Here is a 21,927-nt window from a genome sequence, read left to right as displayed (position 1 = left end):
TTTATAGTTGTCATGAAGAGTGAAATTAGGTATCCACCTTATTTTTGAATGCTGCCCCGCTGTCAAATAATTATCGGTGCAAGGTCCGGTTTAGAACGTGACTGATTGTTGCAGCTTGCGCATTTCCTCGTTAAAATTCCGACGCTGGGGAAAAAAAGTTGCTTGTCATAAAAAATACACTTGTTTGACGACTTCTTTGAGGGAATGTAATAATTGTATTGATCACATCCACTATTTCTGTTGCTCTTTGAACAACAAGCTGGAGGCGCTACGGGGGTTTAGGGTTAAAATCGCTAAACCGGAAGTCAAACTGTGGGAGATTGTTGCTCACTTCACGCAGAGCTACGGGCTACAGTATGTTGTGTCTGTGTCAGCAATGTAACGGGGGGTTTAGGGTTGTGGGGGGCTGGGAGGATTACACTGGAAGAAGCACCCATATTTCACGTAAGGCATCATGGCATCTAGAAATAAGGTGGATAAACTTTTTTTTTTTTACTTTTTTTTTTACCAGGCTGTAAACATGTTTATTTACGCTGTAAAGACAGGCATTTTAACATGGGGGTGAACTGGGATTGACTCACTCTTGCAGCCAGCCTTAAGTGGCCATTTGAGGAATTTAAGTTTTTGCTACTCCTGACGTCAATGCAGAAGTAGAATGCTGCCCCCTCAGTTTAGGATGAGGGTACAGGAGGTGTGGTGGTTAGTACTGGTTACCAACTGTGATTTGCTGTGGTCGATCTGTGAGGAAGTCCATGACCCATGAGCACAGCGAAGAACCAAGGCCCCGGTTGTCCAGTTTGCCGACCAGTTTGTGTGATGTCGTCTGACGATTATGATGGTGAAACTGAAAATAAATGGTGAAACTGCCTTGCGTTTGGTTTTCCTCTACAGGATTCGGATTTGAATAATGCATTTGTTTCTACGGCTGCATCTGTGGCCCAGCAGCCAGCTGACCAAACCACCACAAAAGTGGGAAAGCGGAAGAAAAAACAGTTATTGGTAGTTCAACAACCTGAGTCTGAGAAGGAGCTTGAATTTCAAAAGGAGGAGGAAGGGAACCAGGACATCGCAAAAGAGGTACTGTGGGAATCGTGTGCAGTTTTGAATGTATATGTGATTATGTGTAGTGTACTCTAGTAGGGGTGGGGATATATATATATATCTTTCTAATGTGTGTGTTTTTTTTTTTTTTTACAGTATATGGTGAAGAATCCAGTCAATATAACAAACAACAGTTTTAGGATCACTAAATAGTTGAGAGCAAACCAGACATGTTTGTGTCTGTTTTTGAGTGTGTTTGGGGGATAGGTTAGCATCTTTGGTTTCATTGGCTATTGTTTCACAGTTTCAGCCATCAGCTGCTTTTTTGTTGTTGTTGATGGGAATTGTTATATGGTCTCCCCTGATTCTAAATATAGCTGAATCGCTTGGTTTGATGAAGTAAAACTATTTTTATAAGCATTTTACAAAATGTAGATGGGGAAAAAAGTATGGTGGACGAATGGCTCTGGTGCGTATGCCTGAAACGGAAGTGGGTGTGACTTTGGCTCTTTATACAGTCTATGATTCAACTTTTTCCTATAGCCTAGTGCTAAAAAAGCAAATGAAAATCGCAATACATTGTAATATCGAATTGCAATAATTGTAGAAGAATCGCAATACTTAAGAATCGAAATACATGTCGAATCGGCACCAAAGTATCGTGATATAGTATCGAATCTGGACATAAGACTAAACAAATTCTTCATAATTTGGGGTTAGACAGAAGACTACATGCCTTTAGTAAACACTGAATGCCAAAGAGACACAGGAAGGGGGAGATGGAGAGAGAGCTCCATTAATCTTTTCATATCTGAATAAACACCAGTCTTTGTTGTCATGGTATTATTCTTTATTTCATTATTTCAGACTGCCTCTACAAACTACTGCAACCCACGAAAAGATCTGTCTTAATTCCATGTGAAAATATGTAAAATGCAGAAATCAAATGTTGACAAATTCTTAGGAAATACTCAATTTACTCAAGTCTCAGCTGTTATGTTTGGGAAGTTGAATTGTGAATTGACTGATTGAACCTAATCACAGTCTAATCTGCTAATACTAATCTTTATAGAAAATGATGGAGGCCAATTTAGAAGATTATGTGAAAAGAAGCAGAGAACTTGCCGGTAAGTTATATTTTACGTCTGATTATGACAATGAAACCAAAACTTTAAGTACTGAAGCAGACACAACGTTTCTTCCTCTTGTTTTCCAGGTATCGGAAATCGTTTGGCTGCTTCCGGACAGTTTCAGGTGGCAGTGAAATGCTTTACTGACGCTATTAAATACAACCCAAAGGAATATAAGTGAGAACAGCGACTTTACCCGGACTTTACATTGACTCCGGCCTTGGCCAAGTACCCAGCTGTGACTGTTAATGACCACCAATTGTATACTCCTTGTTTCAGGTTATTTGGAAATCGGTCCCTTTGTTATGAGAGGCTGCAGCAGTATGAACATGCTCTTATGGATGCCGACCTTGCACTCTCCATGGAGCCAAACTGGATAAAAGGTTTATTTAGGAAAGGGAAAGCCCTCTGTGGGCTGAAGGTAAATCACTATTCTTGTTTCCCCAGTTAATTGTGCTTCTACTGTGTTGTCTACTTTCTTTTTTTCTTTTTCTTTCCCAGTGTTTCCAGATATTTGCTGTTCTTGCAACTGTGTAATAATGTTTCCTCAAATTGATGGTTTCACGCCGTGTTTACATTTTATTCAAGTTTCATCCATACATTTGAGTAAAATTTGCTTGTTATCAATATCAATTTAGACAGTACAGTTATGTCACAATATCCCAAAATCACCATATCACGATAAGATTCCAATGACAGACGATAACCGATAATATTGAATTATCGCCCCGGCCCACATAGAGATGATTATTGAATAGATTATACAGTATCAGAAATTTTGAAAATGGTCATAATAAAATAGTTTTTTGGAAGGTGTATGAATGAATAGGTTGTGAGATCATAAATATGCAAGTATATTTTTGGTAGCAAGTCAAGCATTTTTTGTTTCAATAGTCCCAGAAAAAAAAGCAGTCACTCTGTAACTTTTAATTAAGTACTGTAAATGCAGGAGATAAACATTAGTGTGTTTTATAATTTATTTGTTATAAGATGATGAACTTCCTCCCCTGCTGTCTGTGTGCTTCCCTGCAGAGGTACTACCAGGCCTCGTTGATCTATAAGGAGGTGTTGAGGCTGGACAGCTCGAGTGCTGAAGCCACGCTGGAGCTGAAGCGAGCGCAGACCTTGCATCTCATGGTAGGAGAAACCAACATCTATTAAATCTAAGAGCATAATAAAAACAGAAGAATGCTAACTTTTCTATCTGTCAGCATGCAACAATGATGGATTCCAAAATTCACCAATTGAGACAAAGACAGTCCAGCAACTGGGCTGTGTTCAGCCTCGACAAAACAGCAAAACGTTTAAATTGAAATGGTGGTGCGTTCAACACCCCCGTTGTGTTAGGCAAGAGTTGCAACTATCTGTTGGACCCATTGTGTGCACTGCCTTTCTAACGGCGGGGTTTATATACACTGTACACATTGCTGCTGCTGATTAGGTTTGAGAAGTATTCGACACCAGGATTTCATTTCAGCGTTTGAATTTGGAGGGACAGGACGCTCTTCTCTGTATAGACTCTTTTCACAGCAAGGTTTTTTTTGAGGTGGTAAAGCAGGTGTAACTGCTAACATTAATGATGGTTCCATTCCATTTAAGATGTTCCAGTGCCAGGGGCACTTAATGTTATTAGTTATACCTGCTGCTTTACTTCCTGCATTACCACCTCAAAACGGTTGCTGTGAAAAGGGCCTATTAATGCATGAAAATCTTGCTTTGTGTGGCATTAATTTCCCATTCTGATGACAAAACTGTATCTTAGTATCATATCAGTTTAGGAGGTTGTCTTTGAACTTTCACTTTAGGAAATGGGATTCAGCTGGGCGCAGAGCTCCGACGCCTTGAAAACCCACGGCACTCTGGAAGAAGCTATTGAAGCGCTCTTTGGCGGTGAAGGTAATCCAGGTCCAGGAGGTAAAAGGGGCAAAATGTTTCAGAGCTCTTACCCTCCGCTCGGTACCTTCTCTTTAGACGCACAGGGCAGTCATGACAACACAAATCAAGTAGGGGAGGAGGAGGAGGAGGGAGAGTGGACTGTTCTAACAACCAGCCGTCCAAGAACGAAAGAGCCCGGTGCTGTCGGCCAAACCAGACCCAAGTCTCAGTCCCCCACGCTGCCCGGGAATTCACTCAAACCGTAAGCATACTGGATCTCATTTTTATCCATATTTCTAAATGTGGCATTTCATCCCCAAATCTTATTTGCATCTGATTATATTGTCGACTAATTGTTTTATTTCTTCTGTTTCTTAAAGGGACCTTTTCCCCATTTGGGTTGGATCCTTAGCTCCTACTGTCACTTACACAACGCTCCACACCGTCTTCAGCAGGTGAAGTAACACGCTGTGATCTGAAGATATCTTTCCATGCTTCATCAGACTCGGATGCCGTTTGTCTTGGTCTCATTTGTGCAGAAACATTGACGTATGCCAGAGTTTCAGAGCAGAAAGTGCCTGCACACACAGTGGAAACGCACAGAGCAAGATAGACTGTCCACTTCACACATCACTCTTCATGTATACACACACACACAAGCTGTGTTCATTAAATATTGAAGCAGCATTGTGTGCTTACAGCTGTAGGGATACAGTACGTGTTGTGAATAGCCACTTTAATTTCAGACTTATACAGACTAACGGCCTTAATCAGATATCTTAACACATTCACTGCCAGCCGTTTTTTTTTTACTGTAGTTAGCTTCTGCCAGAGGGTTTTTTTGAGGATTCTGGCTCATCTTTCAAGACCCGAGGATTCTTTTCTGCTAAGATTTTGTGAACACACAATATCTCAAAAGAACTAATAGAATGTGTGCTTTCTCTGTCTAAAAGAGTTAGTTTGTAGAGTTAGTAGTTATGTAAGCATTAGCAGTTGAATACAGCATGGTTTCAGCGTCTGAAAAATTATTCAGAGATAAACGGCTTTTTGTGAAATTCGATAGAACAGTCACTTTAACCATTCATTTTTGGCATCAGTAAGACATCTAAACAATAGTTTTGAACAGTAATTTCCTCCATAACAGCAGGAAACCCCCCTCTGCTTCCAACTCCTCCCTCCGTGGGCGTTCTTCTTGGCTGCAGCGGCCGTGTCACAAGCTCGTTGCTGCTGCTGCTGCTGCTGTGCCTGTCTGCGCGGCCGCTCTTTGAGGAAGTCTGGATGGACTCGCTCGCTTCTTGGAGTTTTGGTTGAGAGCTTTGATGAAGCTTTTGCGATTCTGGTCATATTTATGCTGCGTGTTTCAAAGTGTGTTCCACCCGTAATCTATTATGCAAATTTGCAATCCCGCACTGCCAGCAATCAGCGCGAAAACGAAAGCGTTTTCGCCAATCCATTTTCATGAGAATGGCTTCGAGGAAACCATTCTCATGAAAATGCTTGCCTTCCTCTAGTCAGGAGAGCACTGTCGCCACTTAGTGGGTCGGTGGAATGGGTTGTAAACGTTCGGTGGTTCCAATAATTATATAAGAGATGTAAAAGGGTTAGATGCACATCCCACGGTCAAAAAAAAAAAAAACATTTTTTTGACGGAGTAATACGTCATTGGCAGTGAACCGTTGGATTTTTTTTGACGGAGTAATACGTCGTTGGCAGTGAACGTGTTAAAAAGGAAGAAAAAGGGAAAAGCCTCCAAAATGCACAATGCTCTTGGCATTAGACCATCAGCAGGCTGTTAGTGTTGGCTCTGGACTCACTCCTTGTTATGCATCATTTTCTGTTGAATCGATGCATTTCTGTATCTTTGCTCTTACTCCTCGCTGCAAAGCAAATTGCCCCGCAGGGATAGTAAAGATTTACTCCGGCCTGCTCTGCTCTGTCTTAGAGATGTAACGGTATGAAAATTTCATGATTTCATGATTATCGTGACCAAAATTATCACGGTTATCGTATTATCATGGTATTCGTAAAAAATTGCTGAAAATGTTCAAAAAGGATTGATACACTCACTGAAATCATTTCTCCAAGGCTGCACTTTTGCATCTGGCAGACTGTTGCCAACTTTGGTTGATGATGGACAGTATTTACCATGTTTTTCAAAGCACTGTAATCACGGTACCACGGTTTTAATGATAATGAAAATTTTAAACGGTACGGTTATCGTAAGGAATTTTATCACGGTTATCATTCAAACCGGTTATCGTTACATCCCTACTCTGTCTATACTCATGTGCTCGTGCTCTCTCTCTCTTCCCCCGTCTCTCTCTTCCCCCGTCTCTCTCTCTCTCTCTCTCTCCCCCCACCTTGTTTCGCTCTGGCTTGGCCTCCTTCAGAGCCGGCACTGTTCTCAGCATCAAGATGCTTCTGGATCACCAGTGTGCCTTTGTGCACTTCGCCAGGAGGGAAGACTGTGAGAGGGCCATCCAGCAGGTTAATGTAAGTTTCCGCTCACTGTCGATGACATTTACATTTTGGGGCGTTAGCTGATGCGAGCTGCTTACGGTTGGTGAAACGGTGCAAGAAGCTTAAATTCCTTGATAGCTCATATATGGAAAGTAAGTCATATCTGGAAAATATAGTTATAAACCCCATGTCATGTCACATATTGGGATATTTGTTGTTTTTTAGAATAATCTTATTGATTGTGATGTTACCTAGTTTACAGGCATATTGCCCAGCTACTATCAGCATACATTGAACCGGCAGGGGAATTATTTTCTTTCTGGAAAGTGCTCTGACCACGTTCAACCTAGCCTCTATTTTCCCATAATTTTCAATCGTACCGAATCAATTGTGATTCTCCAAAATTGCATTACCGTAAATTCCGGACTATAAGACGCACCGGTCTATAAGCCGCACCTTCAAAGGTGACTATTTTTTTCTTCTATAAGCCGCACCGGTCTATAAGCCGCGGGTGTTTTGATGTTTAATTACCATATGAAAGGGTTCGTGCACAGAGAGGAATGTCGGGAAAGAGATCGCTGTTTGGGGAAGCTCCCATTTATTAACATTTCAACAAAACAAAAGTCAGGTCACTAATCCCCAGACAAAATCACACATTGTGGTATTTTTTGTTTTTTTTACAGTGCACACAGTGTCCGCGGTGTGGTGAAAAGAGGGCAAGAGAGGAAATTAAAACAGAAGTGGATTTATAGTTAGAAAGAGTGCTAAAGAAGAGAGAATTCCGTTTTTTATTTTTTTATTTTAGTTACTCACAGTACTATTGACCAGTCCAACTCAAAAGATATTCGGCAGTTTCACTTTGAGCTCTTGTTCCGCCGCTGGGCACACAGTGTCCGCGGTGTGGTGAAAAGAGGGCAAGAGAGGAAATTAAAACAGAAGTGGATTTATAGTTAGAAAGAGTGCTAAAGATAGTCCGGTCTGGTTATGACGAGTCTCGCTGGGTACAGTACGCCAAAGCGATATCCATTGACTCGATGATGCTGTTGTATGTTGCGCGTTTCTGTTGCACCAACGCGGAGAGGTCCTGCCCGGACGAAAAAGCGCGTACCCTCCCAGGTGAGGGGCTTCTTCCCCGCAGCCTGGAGGATGAGTTGACGGTCGGGCCAGCGGAGTAGGCAGATGAAGATGGCCCTCGGTGGCAGGCCGGGGTCTGGACGTGGCCGAGGCGCCCGGTGTGCCCTGTCCACCTCTGGTGGTTTCTCGCCTTCCTTCAGGTCCAGGATGTAACACAGGATTTTGCCACGAAAGCGTCCATGTCACCGATCTCAGCTCCTCTTTTACATTGATCAGGCGAATGTTATTTCTTTTACTATTATAAACTCTGTTCACGGTTGCCTTAGTTTCTTTAGTGAGTGAGTGGATGGACTTCTGCACGTTTTCAAACTTGTTTTCAAGCTGCTCAAAACCTCTGAGCGATGTCGGACTTAATCGATAGTGTTTCACGGAGTAAAAGTTTAGCCCAAGCGTGTATCTCCAGCCTCCAGCAGGTGAGTCATTTCCTCATTCATGGCGTGATTGCTTCGTCTTTTTCTTTCTGCTTACCTGTGTTGTGTTATGTTATGTTATGTTATGTTGTTAAAAGAGGGCAAGAGAGGAAATTAAAACAGAAGTGGATTTATAGTTAGAAAGAGTGCTAAAAAAAGAGAGATTTTTTTTTTTTTTGGGAAAAAATCCATAGATAAGACGCACCGTTATATAAGCCGCAGGGGGCAAAAAAGGCCAAAAAACGGGAAAAACGGTAATTTCATTTCTTTATTTATTGGTTCCGCTCATGATAATGTTCAACTCCAGAAACAGTAAACATGAGTTGCTTCACTATAAGACTTACTTGTCACTTTCCAGGGTGTGCAGCTCTCATATACAGTCCTATAGGGCCAATGGATGCTCCAAAAAAAATCAACCTCATCTCCAACACTTTTCGTTTTCAACACATTGATGACATCTACACAGCTTTGATGTCGTCTTGACCGACTACTGCAGCACTTCTTCCCTGTTGACTCTTTGCCGTCTGCGGCTGCCTATCTGCACACAACACTGTGTAAAGTCATGTCTGTCTGCACACAACACTGTGTAAAGTCATGTCTGTCTGCACACAACACTGTGTAAAGTCATGTCTGCACACAACACTGTGTAAAGTCATGTCTGCACAAAACACTGTGTAAAGTCATGTCTGTCTGCACACAACACTGTGTAAAGTCATGTCTGTCTGCACACAACACTGTGTAAAGTCATGTCTGCACACAACACTGTGTAAAGTCATGTCTGCACAAAACACTGTGTAAAGTCATGTCTGTCTGCACACAACACTGTGTAAAGTCATGTCTGTCTGCACACAACACTGTGTAAAGTCATGTCTGCACACAACACTGTGTAAAGTCATGTCTGTCTGCACACAACACTGTGTAAAGTCATGTCTCTGTGCACACAACACTGTGTAAAGTCATGTCTGCACACAACACGGTGTAAAGTCATGTCTGTCTGCAACACTGTAAAGTCATGTCTGTCTGCACACAACACTGTGTAAAGTCATGTCTCTGTGCACACAACACTGTGTAAAGTCATGTCTGCACACAACACTGTGTAAAGTCATGTCTGTCTGCACACAACACTGTGTAAAGTCATGTCTGTCTGCACACAACACTGTGTAAAGTCATGTCTGTCTGCACACAATGCTGTGTAAAGTCATGTCTGTCTGCACACAACACTGTGTAAAGTCATGTCTGTCTGCACACAACGCTGTGTAAAGTCATATCTGTCTGCACACAACACTGTATAAAGTCATGTCTGTCTGCACACAACACTGTGTAAAGTCATGTCTGTCTGCACACAACACTGTGTAAAGTCATGTCTGTCTGCACACAACACTGTGTAAAGTCATGTCTGTCTGCACACAACGCTGTGTAAAGTCATGTCTGTCTGCACACAACGCTGTGTAAAGTCATGTCTGTCTGCACACAATGCTGTCTAAAGTCATGTCTGTCTGCACACAACGCTGTGTAAAGTCATGTCTGTCTGCACACAACGCTGTGTAAAGTCATGTCTGTCTGCACACAATGCTGTCTAAAGTCATGTCTGTCTGCACACAACGCTGTGTAAAGTCATGTCTGCCTGCACACAACGCTGTGTAAAGTCATGTCTGTCTGCACACAACGCTGTGTAAAGTCATGTCTGTCTGCACACAATGCTGTCTAAAGTCATGTCTGTCTGCACACAATGCTGTGTAAAGTCATGTCTGTCTGCACACAACGCTGTGTAAAGGCATGTCTGTCTGCACACAATGCTGTCTAAAGTCATGTCTGTCTGCACACAACGCTGTGTAAAGTCATGTTTGTCTGCACACAACGCATGTGCACGCCCGCTTGCACATAACGCTAATGCTAATTAATTAAACATCTAACGCTAGCATTGCAGAATGCAGATCAGTGTTTAATGCTCACTGCTGCAACAGAACCTCATTCTTGTCAAATCTGACGAGACAGCTCCACTCCATTTGCAGTTGCACGGCCTGTTATTTAGCATATTTACGGTAGTTACCCACTCTACTCTGCCTCTGATTGGTTGCCTTCCATGGCAGCGGAAAGCAGATGAAAAATGCCAGCGCAGAAGACAGAGAAAGGACCATGCTGTGTATCTTGTATAGTGCTCTCATTTCAATGTCCTGATTTTGAATGGAATAACATTACAGATCCGTTGGAGATTTAAATTTGGATGTGTGAGTCATTAATCTCGGTGTGGCACACTGATTGACAAGCAAATTTGAAAATGGCCCTTCATATCAAAAAGGTTGCCGACCCCTGGACTAGCCTATCAATATAGCCTTAATGGCACACATTGAATTGCATTTACATTCAACAAACTATCATGACATCAGCGTTTGTTAACGAGTTGCTAAAAATACACAATGCCCGCTTGCACATAACGTTACGGCGCCAATTAATTAAGCAATCTAATGCTAGCTACAACTCACAGCCAGATGCATCGATTTGTCAGACTGAGGGATCTGATAACTGCTAACATCAACAACAACTTGCGGTAAGCTGACAGCTCTTGTCTGTGGAAACCAGTCCTTGTTTCTGTTTCTTTCCCTGCTTTTCATCAACCTCGCCATATGCTATTCCAGGATAGGACTAGCTTGAGTGGCGAACGCTAGTTCCACTTCTTGTATACTGTCTCCGCACCGCACGCTGCCTGCCTCACAACAAACACATCGGCTTAAGTGGGCATAACCTTTCCTGCATGCCTCTACATGACAGCCAATCACCAGCCGTATTAGAGCGTGGTGTGCAAGCATGTCGCATGCTTATAGGCTTATAGGTCTGCACACAACGCTGTGTAAAGTCATGTCTGTCTGCACACAACGCTGTGTAAAGTCATGTCTGTCTGCACACAACGTAGGGCTGGGCGATATGGCCTCTAAAGAATATTGCGATGTTTTTCGGCTATATCGCGATACACGATATATATCTCGATATTTTTGAAATCTCTCATAAATGCTCAATTTAACCCTTCAGGGTTCATACACATTTTGACCAATGGATTTCCATGACTTTTCCATGACTTTAAACCAAATTTCCATGACCAAACATTTTGTAAATTATCGTGTATACATGAAAAAGTCAGTGAGTAAAAATATTCTATGTAATGTAACTACTAACAGATTACAATAATTGAAAAACTAACATGGTCATTTAGTACTAAAACACGTTACTAGCCCCAACACTGACGACAACAAAGATCTTAGTAGGGCTGGGCAATATGGACCAAAGATTAGGGATGCACGATATGGATTTTTAGAGCCGATACAATAACTGATAAATATATGCTTGTCCTGGACGATAACCCGATAATTATTTCACATTTTTGTATTAAAAAAATAAGTTCTTAACCTGTATTTTATGCACACCTGGGGTACAAAATAAGAAGAAAGGGCAGATGTATTGAGCAAAGATGGATGATTTAATATTCCATAGCTCTGACCTAAGCAAATCTGACATCACTATTGTGAACACAAACAACACTTCTGATATAATATGATTGTTTTAGTAAAGTGTATCACTCAATAGTCAATACAAAAAATAACGGCTTTTATAGAACCAAAAGCCTAGCTGCTCAGTCTGCAGATAAAACATAAAAGGCATAGTAATTTAGACTCTTACTGGCAACATATAAGCTGTCTGAATTTTGCATTGGGGCCAGGTGTTCTATAGTGAGGCATGGAAAGCCTCACTATAAGCCCATCATATCTGTGTCGTTTCACTTTTGACTGAAAAATGATGCCTCTAGATTAAAGAAAAGACAATGTGATGTTGACTTTTATGTAAATGTGCGCATTCGTTTTCCTTATAGATCATGACTGCCCCGCAGCTAGCTACGTTAGCTTCATGTTACCTTGCATGTAATGTTGGCGTTAGTTGCTTTTGGAGAAACAAACCCTGGACGTTTCATTTTGAGTAATGCATGAGATTCTCTATGGTTTACGCCAGCTCTGGGAGTATGAAGTGCTTTAAATGCGGGGATTTTGGTCACAACAAGCTTGTGGAGCGATGCCTGCTGAACTAGGTAGCCACAACCAGCTAGCTAACGTTAGCCACCACATCAGCTAACGTTAACGCCAAACAAATCCGCTGCCTCCTCCCCACGTTTGGTTTAGCGTAACGCCAGCTCAGACTTTCCCCTAATCTCAGAAACCTTGCGGGACATGTATTGCAAATTGCAATAGTGGTTGTTTTGTTATCATTTGAAACTGTCAACAGCCACACTGGAGGCGGCCATGTTTCGCCTTGGTTGCTGGGGACGGGTGTGTCTGACGCGGTTTGACGTATCCATGTGATTCCCCCTCCCTTCCTGAGTGTGACAGAGCTCTCCCTTGAGAGGGAGAGCTGACAAGAGGAAACGTGAAGCGAGTCATGCCGGCGGCTTAAGTTATAAACAATGCGTGACAATTATACTCGAATGTTCGCGATATAGTCATTTCTACATCGATCTCACGTGGCACAAGCCGTGATACATCAAGTATATTCGATATATCGCCCAGCCCTAACACAGCGCTGTGTAAAGTCATGTCTGTCTGCACACAACGCTGTAGGGCTGGCACGGATCACGGATCAGCCCCCACGGTTCGGTACGCGGTTCGGAACGTCAATGGTCCGCGGACCCCCCCCCCCCCCCCCCCTTTCGTTTCATTTAACGTTTAACGTTAGTGTATGAGAACGCCCAGCGCAGCCAGACACAGACAGGCATAATCATGGCAAGCACAAGTGAGCTTCCTCATCCCTTGTCGCTGCTGTAAAGTATGTCTGAAGGCTGTGGCTAGTGGCTACTAAACACAGCGTCACACAAACTTATTTCAACACCTCTTAAAAAACACAGGAATGCGATCAGTGTGTTGCGGGCTCCACAAGATAACGAGAGCCACAACACACACACACACACACACGCGCGCGCACACGTTTCACAAACACATTACCACTGGACGGTAAAATGTTGCCTTAGGACACATAACAACAAAACAACACGTGGGGCCACTGAGTAGCTTAACGTAGCATCAACGTTATATTTCCAGACTGACCTGCGGTCTGGTCTGTAGGTCTGTACCCGTGTCATGTGACTGGTGCAAGCAACAGCCACGAAGTTAGGCATAGCAGTGCCACCTAAAACAGGAAGTTGGGTCGTTCTGCCTTCAGAGTAAAAGCATACATTGTGTCACTTATGAGAAAAAAATATTTTTTGAGCTGTGCAGGGCAACAAATGGTTAGAGAATTATAATAGTATTAAAAAAATCTAATCGAAAATCTAATTTTGAGAGAAAAAATCTGACATATATATTTTTTTGCTGATCCGAAAAATCCGTGATCCGTGGCTCAAAATCCGTCACGCGATCCGATCCGTGGGTTTTCTGATCCGTGCCAGCCCTACAACGCTGTATAAAGTCATGTCTGTCTGCACACAACGCTGTGTAAAGTCATGTCTGTCTGCACACAACGCTGTATAAAGTCATGTCTGTCTGCACACAACGCTGTGTAAAGTCATGTCTGTCTGCACACAACGCTGTGTAAAGTCATGTCTGTCTGCACACAACGCTGTGTAAAGTCATGTCTGTCTGCACACAACGCTGTGTAAAGTCATGTCTGTCTGCACACAACACTGTGTAAAGTCATGTCTGTCTGCACACAACACTGTGTAAAGTCATGTCTGTCTGCACACAACACTGTGTAAAGTCATGTCTGTCTGCACACAACGCTGTATAAAGTCATGCAGAATAAACAGGGAAAGTTGTCCGCTCATGGATAAACTGAGAAATAAATATGTACACATCTCTTGCCAGTATGTATTTTTCACTTTGACACTGACGAAGGCCAGCCCAGAACCAGGCCGAAACTGTTTGTCACAATAAATGTTGTCCACGGGAGCTATCTAAACTTGTGTTGCGAGCCCTTTTTTTCGTTTACATCTCTTGCCATGCCATGGATTAGGGCTGGTTTTACTCGATATGGATAGATCTAACAGCCTATCACACAGCAGAATTCAACATGACAACCACAATGGTGACAACAGCCAGTCAGTCTGCAGGCTTGCACGTCGAAGTAAACACCCATTTCCTACCGCATATCACTGTTTGAGCTACCAGTGAAGAGAGTGGATGTCCTCTGGATTGTAAAACAGAGAGAGAGAAAAGTAAAAGTGCCAAAACAACAAATACTTGTGTGTGCGGGCATGACAACCGCCGGGACATCTACCCAGCGGTGTCCGGTGTCGGAATGTAGTAAAAACAGTGGGCCAGAGAGCAGAGAAACAAACAGCTTTTCAACACACTTAATGATGCTGAGATGTGTACGGCAAGCAGCGTCACGCTACTGCTAGTAGCCGGGCTCAGGACAAGACCCCCCCTGTCAATGCAGAGTCTACCTAAAAAGACAGCTGTATTTTAAGTAGAAGTAGAAATCTGCTTTTCTGCCCCTCTTCTATTTTTATGCCTCCGCCGGCGAAGCCAGGCCGAAGGCATTATGGATCCGGGTTGTCCGTCCGTACGGCCGGCCGTCCGTACGGATGTCCGTACGGATGTTTGTTAACGCCATATCTGAGGAACGCCTTGACGGAATTTCATCAGATTCGCCTTAAACATTCACTTAGGCTCAAGGATGATCTGATTAGATTTTGGTGGTCAAAGGTCAAAGGTCAAGGTCACTATGACCTCTCGAACGCCTTTTTCAAGCTTGTTAACGCGATATCTGAGGAACGCCTGGACGGAATTTCATCAGATTCGCCTTAAACATTCACTTAGGCTCAAGGATGATCTGATTAGATTTTGGTGGTCAAAGGTCAAGGTCACTGTGACCTCTCGAACGCCATTTTCAAGCTTGTTAAGCGATATCTGAGGAACGCCTGGACGGAATTTCATCAGATTCGCCTTAAACATTCACTTAGGCTCAAGGATGATCTGATTAGATTTTGGTGGTCAAAGATCAAAGGTTAAGGTCACTGTGACCTCTCGAACACCATTTTCAAGCTTGTTAACGCGATATCTGAGGAACACCTGGACGGAATTTCATCAGATTCGCCTTAAACATTCACTTAGGCTCAAGGATGATCTGATTAGATTTTGGTGGTCAAAGGTCAAGGTCACTGTGACCTCTCGAACGCCATTTTCAAGCTTGTTAACGCGATATCTGAGGAACGCCTGGATGGAATTTCATCAGATTCGCCTTAAACATTCACTTAGGCTCAAGGATGATCTGATTAGATTTTGGTGGTCAAAGGTCAAGGTCACTGTGACCTCTCCAACGCCATTTTCAACCTTGTTAACGCGATATCTGAGGAACGCCTGGACGGAATTTCATCAGATTCGCCTTAAACATTCACTTAGGCTCAAGGATGATCTGATTAGATTTTGGTGGTCAAAGGTCAAAGGTCAAGGTCACTGTGACCTCTCGAACGCCATTTTCAAGCTTGTTAACGCGATATCTGAGGAACGCCTGGACGGAATTTCATCAGATTCGCCTTAAACATTCACTTAGGCTCAAGGATGATCTGATTAGATTTTGGTGGTCAAAGGTCAAGGTCACTGTGACCTCTCGAACGCCATTTTCAAGCTTGTTAACGCGATATCTGAGGAACGACTGGACGGAATTTCATCAGATTCACCTTAAACATTCACTTAGGCTCAAGGATGATCTGTTTAGATTTTGGTGGTCAAAGGTCAAAGGTCAAGGTCACTGTGACCTCTCAAACGCCATTTTCAAGCTTGTTAACGCGATATCTGAGGAACGCCTGGACGGAATTTCATCAGATTCGCCTTAAACATTCACTTAGGCTCAAGGATGAACTGATTCCATTTTGGTTGTCAAAGGTCAAGGTCACAGTGACCTAACAAATGCCATTTTCAAGCTCGGTAACGCCATATCTCAGTAACACATTGACTGAATTTCTTCACATTTGGCTCAAATATCCAATTCTGCACAGAAACGCCTTGATGCAATTTCTTCCTATTTGGCTCCAACATCCACTTGGACTCAAGAATGAACTAATGGCGGAGGCATAAGTCCGCGTTGCGGTCGTTCTAGTTTATATTAATAAACTATATTCTAAAGTTTAACTAGTAATGAACCCTCTGTTTTCTTCAGGCGTTATCGGGTATCATCATGATACTCTTTAAACTGGCAGCATGATCAAATTATATATCGTGATAAATATCGATCAATATGGGGGGGGGGGGTCTGTTTTTTGTTTGTTTTTTGCCATATTGAGTATCCATTGGCCTAATAGAACTGTAATGGAGAGACCTGCTGTAACCAAGACGCAAGTTAGCTTTGGCAGAGTCATTCAGTATGATGGGAGAATAGGGTCCAGGTTGGGGCAAGAGCTCAAGCTTTAACATTTTGTGTCCACAGCAATTTCAGTTAGAATCACATTGCTCACCAAGTGCAGAAACTGTACTTGGTGGTGTTGGTTTAGACTTCGAGACAAGTTGTCTTAACAAGTTCTCCAAATGTACACTGGGTAAAAAATAGATTTGTTCCGTACTCCAACAGATTGTTTCCCGGTACATTACTGTGTGTTTATTTCTCAGGGTATGGTGTTAGACGGGGCTCCTGTGTCGGTGCGATATCCCAATAATTTCCACCCTGAAATCGGTGTGTCCAAGTCAGCCGTCACCGAGACGTTTTCACGCCCTGTCACACCCCCTCGGTAAGAACACAATATCCATTCCCTCTGTGATGATGACTTGAAGGCAGTATTGTGATGATGACTTGAAGGCAGTATTGTGATGATAACTTGAAGGCAGTATTGTGATGATAACTTGAAGGCAGTATTGTGATGATGACTTGAAGGCAGTATTGTGATGATAACTTGAAGGCAGTATTGTGATGATGACTTGAAGGCAGTATTGTGATGATGACTTGAAGGCAGTATTGTGATGATGACTTGAAGGCAGTATTGTGATGATGACTTGAAGGCAGTATTGTGATGATGACTTGAAGGCAGTATTGTGATGATAACTTGAAGGCAGTATTGTGATGATGACTTGAAGGCAGTATTGTGATGATGACTTGAAGGCAGTATTGTGATGATGACTTGAAGGCAGTATTGTGATGATAACTTGAAGGCAGTATTGTGATGATAACTTGAAGGCAGTATTGTGATGATGACTTGAAGGCAGTATTGTGATGATAACTTGAAGGCAGTATTGTGATGATAACTTGAAGGCAGTATTGTGATGATAACTTTAAGGCAGTATTGTGATGATAACTTTAAGGCAGTATTTCGCTTTGGTGGAGCATTTTCATGTTGCGAGTTTCACCTTTTTATGTAGCAGCGAGGCAGGAAAAAGCCGATTGCACAGGTGAGAAGACACAAAAACAGCAGACATTTTAAAAAGAGAAATAAAATAAAACTGTCTGTAGATTTTCATGAATAGTTAGCCACCAGTATTGGCCACTCCGAGGAGGACCCGTAGTTGTCAGTAGTCACCAGTCACTCACTTAGGTTTTGAAGACGTTTCCTAAAGATTGACACCTCTAACTCATACAGATATAGCAAAGAAAGTATACAACGGTTAGTATTATTTGTTGTATCCAGGGTTATAATTAAAATAGTAATATTGTGTGTGTTGTTAATTTTGAGAGATGAGGGGGAAAAGTCTGATGCCAGAGGCTGATCATGTTTGAGGTTGACTCGCTGAACTTAGTAATAGGAAATGTACAGATGTAAAATTGTGCTTTTGAAGGATTAAACCTTCTTAAACTTTGACAAAACGCTACAAGTTAAATCCCCCCCCGAGTGACCAACTGTTTTCCTGTTGTAGAAAAAATATAAAAGAGTGCTTTTTCTGGAGGACAACGGGCTGCACCAAGCAGGACAAATGCCTCTTCAGACACGTCCCGGAGCACAAGAACATCGACAGGGACAAACTCAAGCACAAAAAGTAGATATGGCAGCTCATCACCTGAGGGAGGAACATCAAAAATGGAAACAACCTTACATTGTTGCCTCTGGAATTTAACGCAGTGGTGGGAATTTCAGTTTTAGTTGAACATCTAGTTTTGGTCCCAATTATGGTTCTTGTGAAGGTTCCATTGCAAATACAAGCAAACATTTATTTATTTATTTTTATTCATTTTTTTTTTCGAAAACATTGTCAGAATGAAAAAAAGAAATTTGGTAACAGGAAATTTCTCTTTTTTTGTAAATTTGACGAAATTGCCCTTTTAATTATAATTTTTTCTCAAGCAGTTGTGGAAATCTCCGCACTGTGATGGCACACCACTGCTGAATCAATACAGAGGGCAGAATTGCATTATAGTACTGTACCATAATGATGGAGTGATGAGTCATGTGCCTTACAGATAAGATGAAGATATGCGCCCTGCTTTCAGTCCTTGGCAATGGAATCTTGGGAAGGAATTCAATCTTTCACTTTTTTCTCCAGGCAATTGCATTTTCTCTTTTTTGCTTAGGAAGTGAAGCAATAAATATAGCAAGGCAAAACAAGACATGACAATAAAGCCAAAAGGAAAAAATGACAGAATCTTTGCACAGCTTGTGTTGAAACACTTTGATTTTCTTTTGTTTTTAAACATTGGTAGCTTATGTCACTACAGTGACCTACAGCTCTAGATGTTTACTTTTACTGTACTGTACACTTTTTTTTTTTTTACAATTGATTTAACAGATTTTCTTTGTTGATTTCCAGTGACCACTAGATGGCAATGTTAACTTGAGCCCTTTACTTTGGGGCTACCAAATTGCTTTTCTTTTCATTTTAAAGGTCTATGATTCATGACCAATTAATCTACTGGTACTTTTGTTGTGCCATGCTTCATTTTCATAATTTGTTCTGTGTTATGAACATTATGTATAAACTTTCTGATAGAAATGTCCAACTGTGTTGGATAAAAGAAAAGTGTCTATGTGTAAAGTTGGAGATGGTTTGAAGTCTGTGTTACATATCGCCAAGTGCTGGATGCTTTGGAGCCAACGTGCCTTTCAGCAGCTCGAGTGTTTTCTGGTGCTTTTTGCCCAGTGGGAGTTGTTGGTGTCATGCTGTGTGCATTCATCTATAAGACCAAAGACTCGCTGTAGGTGGAGCACGATAGATTAGTGTGAATTTGACACACGGCAAAGAATATTAAAGTCGGGTTGGCTGCGTAAGGCTGTGGTATATAGTGAACTGGAGAATGCACTCTTCATGCACCTTTGTATGTTTTTGTAGTCTGGTAAACCACATTGTTTCATTCTGCCCATCAGTCCGGCCTCCAGCCCGCGCACAGCCATTTCAGTGGGTGGGAGAACTTGTCTTGTCTTCGGCCAATCGGCGTTGCCAAATCCACTCCGAAGAACAGCGAAAATGTCTTGTCTGCCGAGAAACTCCCAAACTGCAATTATGGCTGAATTTACTCTAACATTAATGTTAACTTGTTGCTTTCGGGAGCTGCCATACTGTTTTGCCAGCGGGGTCCCTGATTGGCCGATTACATTGTCAACTACGAGGCAGGTTGTTGATTGGTCCATGTACTTTGAGATTTCTGGGAATTGTTCTGGGCGGGCTGGAGGACAGACTGATCGGCAGAACAAAACAATGTGAGTTCTCGTGATCAGGATGGTTTACCAGGCGAATGTTTTGGGGGTCATCAAATGGAGATTGGAGGGAGGATGGTCTTGTGGTTAGTCGCTGTCCCGCAACCAAAATGCCACAGGTTGAATCCTGGTAACAGTATATTATTGTGCAGTGTCCTTGAGCAAAACTTTGAAGCCCCCCCCGCCCATCACTCTTTCTGGAGGAGTCTCCGGTAAATGCCTATAATGCAAACGTTGTCCCTTGGCTGTTATCTAAAGACGAGATCCTTAAGCCTAAAATGCCTCGCTTCAATCTTCCTGACTGTCTCTCCTCACCATTAATGTGGGTGGGGTTTGTGTAGATCCCCTCCCGCTCAAAGCCCAGCCGGTTTGCTATTTGACTCAAGCCGTTCCAAGGCTTTTATTCTTTTCTTTTTCCCTTGTTACGCAATATTTGGGGTGTGAATTACAAAACCTGTACCAATAATGACCTAAAAACGACATTGAGAAAGTTGAGGCGGGTTAGCCTGTGAGAAGTGCTTAGTGTTGACCTTGTAGAAAGAGCTGCTATAGCCTACTTGTGGGCATTGATTGGCTGATGGTGGCATACCTGACAAAGCTCCTTTGATCCGTGTGAGATTTGAGAGCATGAAAGGGCTGTAATACTAATAACATGAACTCTGCTTGAACTCAGAGAGGCAGCACCCAGACCTGCCGTTGGTACATTACTGACTTGCAAAATGGGCCTATATTTAATCTTATTGGTCCCCTCGGCTTTGCCTTGCTAGCAACCCGCTTCAATGCAGATAAGGCCGATAAGAGGTTAGAGTTCACACACCAGTTGGGATGGGCCTCCCGCGCGCTGAGAGCCCAGACAAAGCCAGTCCCTTTCCTAACTAAAGCAAACACCCGGAAGATAAAGTGCATCTCGTTAAAAGGCTTGTGTGGTTTGTAAAGCTTTTAACAGATCACTCACTAGGCTTGCAAAGGGATAGAAAAATTCTGGCAACTTTCTGGATATTTTCCATGGGAAGTCAAGCTCGGGGATTTTGCAATTTGGAAACTTGGGAATTAACAGGAATAAATTGGACATTTTGGGTGAATTTATATGAAGTGTATTTACCTTGTCATATACAGACATAAACCTTTTGATATGGATTGGGTTGTTTTTGTTTTTTTACTTTTTGTGAGTACAACTTTAATGGATTGTTATTGAGCAACAACAACATAAAATAAATATTTCCTATGACCCCCCCCCCCCCCCCCCCCCCCCCCCCCCAAAAAAAGGGGGGCATGCCTCAATAGCCATGCTGGGAATTACCGTATGTGTTTTAGAAATGTTTGCATGCATGTCTGCTTATGACGAACCAAAATATATTTAGTCTGTATATGACAAGGTATAAATTGGTATAAATTACCCCTAAATTTCCAATTTATTTCAGTTAATTCCCATATAGAGTATTCCTGTTAATTCCCATGGAAAGTTTCCAACTTTTAATATTCCCGGAATTTTCCAACCCAATCACTCTCCCAGCTTGAGGAACAAGTAAGCGTCATAGTAACCACCACGCATGCTACATTGCTCTCCCATTCTTGACTTTTTGATATATGCCTGCAGAAAAAAGAAAAAAACATACACCCCCAAGGGTTTTCAGTTGGAGTAATTTAATGCCTTGCTTTTCCAGTACACATAATGTCATTTTCATTCTAATTCTGTGGGTGCGCTCTACTGGTAAATAAAATATTGATGTGACATGAGGGAATAGCTGACTGTATATCAACAGTTTGTTTTGCTTCTCAGGAAGCCAAAAAAATGTTTGACTGCAGCTTTGTAACTGATCAGCTTTGAGAGTTGTCCCCAAAACTCATAACCTTCCCAGCAGGGCGGCCACTGTTTAAAACTGTTATTTTCAACATATTCATGTGTTAGTTTGGGCACTGTTATTTACACACGTTAGTAATGTTGTGTGTCAGTGAAAACCCGCTGAAAACTAAAAACCTAACATGTTCTGTTAAAAATTGTTCTACCAAAATAAACACAATCTTTCCTCCTCGGACAAAAATCCTGTTTTCTTTAATAGGACAAAACATTGGAAAGATTTAATTCCAAAATGCATATGCCCATTTTGCACCTGAAATACATGTCAATTTTTCAATGGGGGGGGGGGGGGTTGGGAATCAGATGAGCCTATACTATTCAAAAACATAACTTTTTTCCTTTTTTCATTGGATGGTAAAATGACCCATAACTTAAACAGAAACTCAATGTACTTTACTGTCTTTCCAACATTTAATTCTCATTTCAAAA

General features: G+C 42.1%; 1 protein-coding gene across 1 annotated transcript in view; it reads left to right on the top strand.

Moving 5' to 3' along the window:
• Positions 1 to 21,662, top strand: part of LOC310773558 (uncharacterized protein) — a 29,032-nt gene extending 7,370 nt beyond the window's left edge. Inside the window, exons 8-17 of the mRNA XM_083633463.1 lie at positions 892 to 1,077; positions 2,114 to 2,168; positions 2,258 to 2,348; positions 2,451 to 2,592; positions 3,204 to 3,308; positions 3,977 to 4,308; positions 4,427 to 4,501; positions 6,437 to 6,539; positions 16,633 to 16,751; positions 17,869 to 21,662. Of these exons, the coding sequence (XP_083489589.1) occupies positions 892 to 1,077; positions 2,114 to 2,168; positions 2,258 to 2,348; positions 2,451 to 2,592; positions 3,204 to 3,308; positions 3,977 to 4,308; positions 4,427 to 4,501; positions 6,437 to 6,539; positions 16,633 to 16,751; positions 17,869 to 17,992 (1,332 nt within the window). The 3' untranslated portion in view covers positions 17,993 to 21,662. The remainder of the gene's footprint in view (positions 1 to 891; positions 1,078 to 2,113; positions 2,169 to 2,257; positions 2,349 to 2,450; positions 2,593 to 3,203; positions 3,309 to 3,976; positions 4,309 to 4,426; positions 4,502 to 6,436; positions 6,540 to 16,632; positions 16,752 to 17,868) is intronic.
• The last annotated feature ends 265 nt before the right edge of the window (positions 21,663 to 21,927 follow it).

This window comes from Poromitra crassiceps (genome assembly GCF_964638095.1).
Source record: "Poromitra crassiceps genome assembly, chromosome: 3".
In the NCBI taxonomy this organism is placed as follows: domain Eukaryota; kingdom Metazoa; phylum Chordata; class Actinopteri; order Beryciformes; family Melamphaidae; genus Poromitra; species Poromitra crassiceps.
Note: the sequence above shows the minus strand (reverse complement) of the source record. Positions and strands in the feature narration are given on the sequence as shown.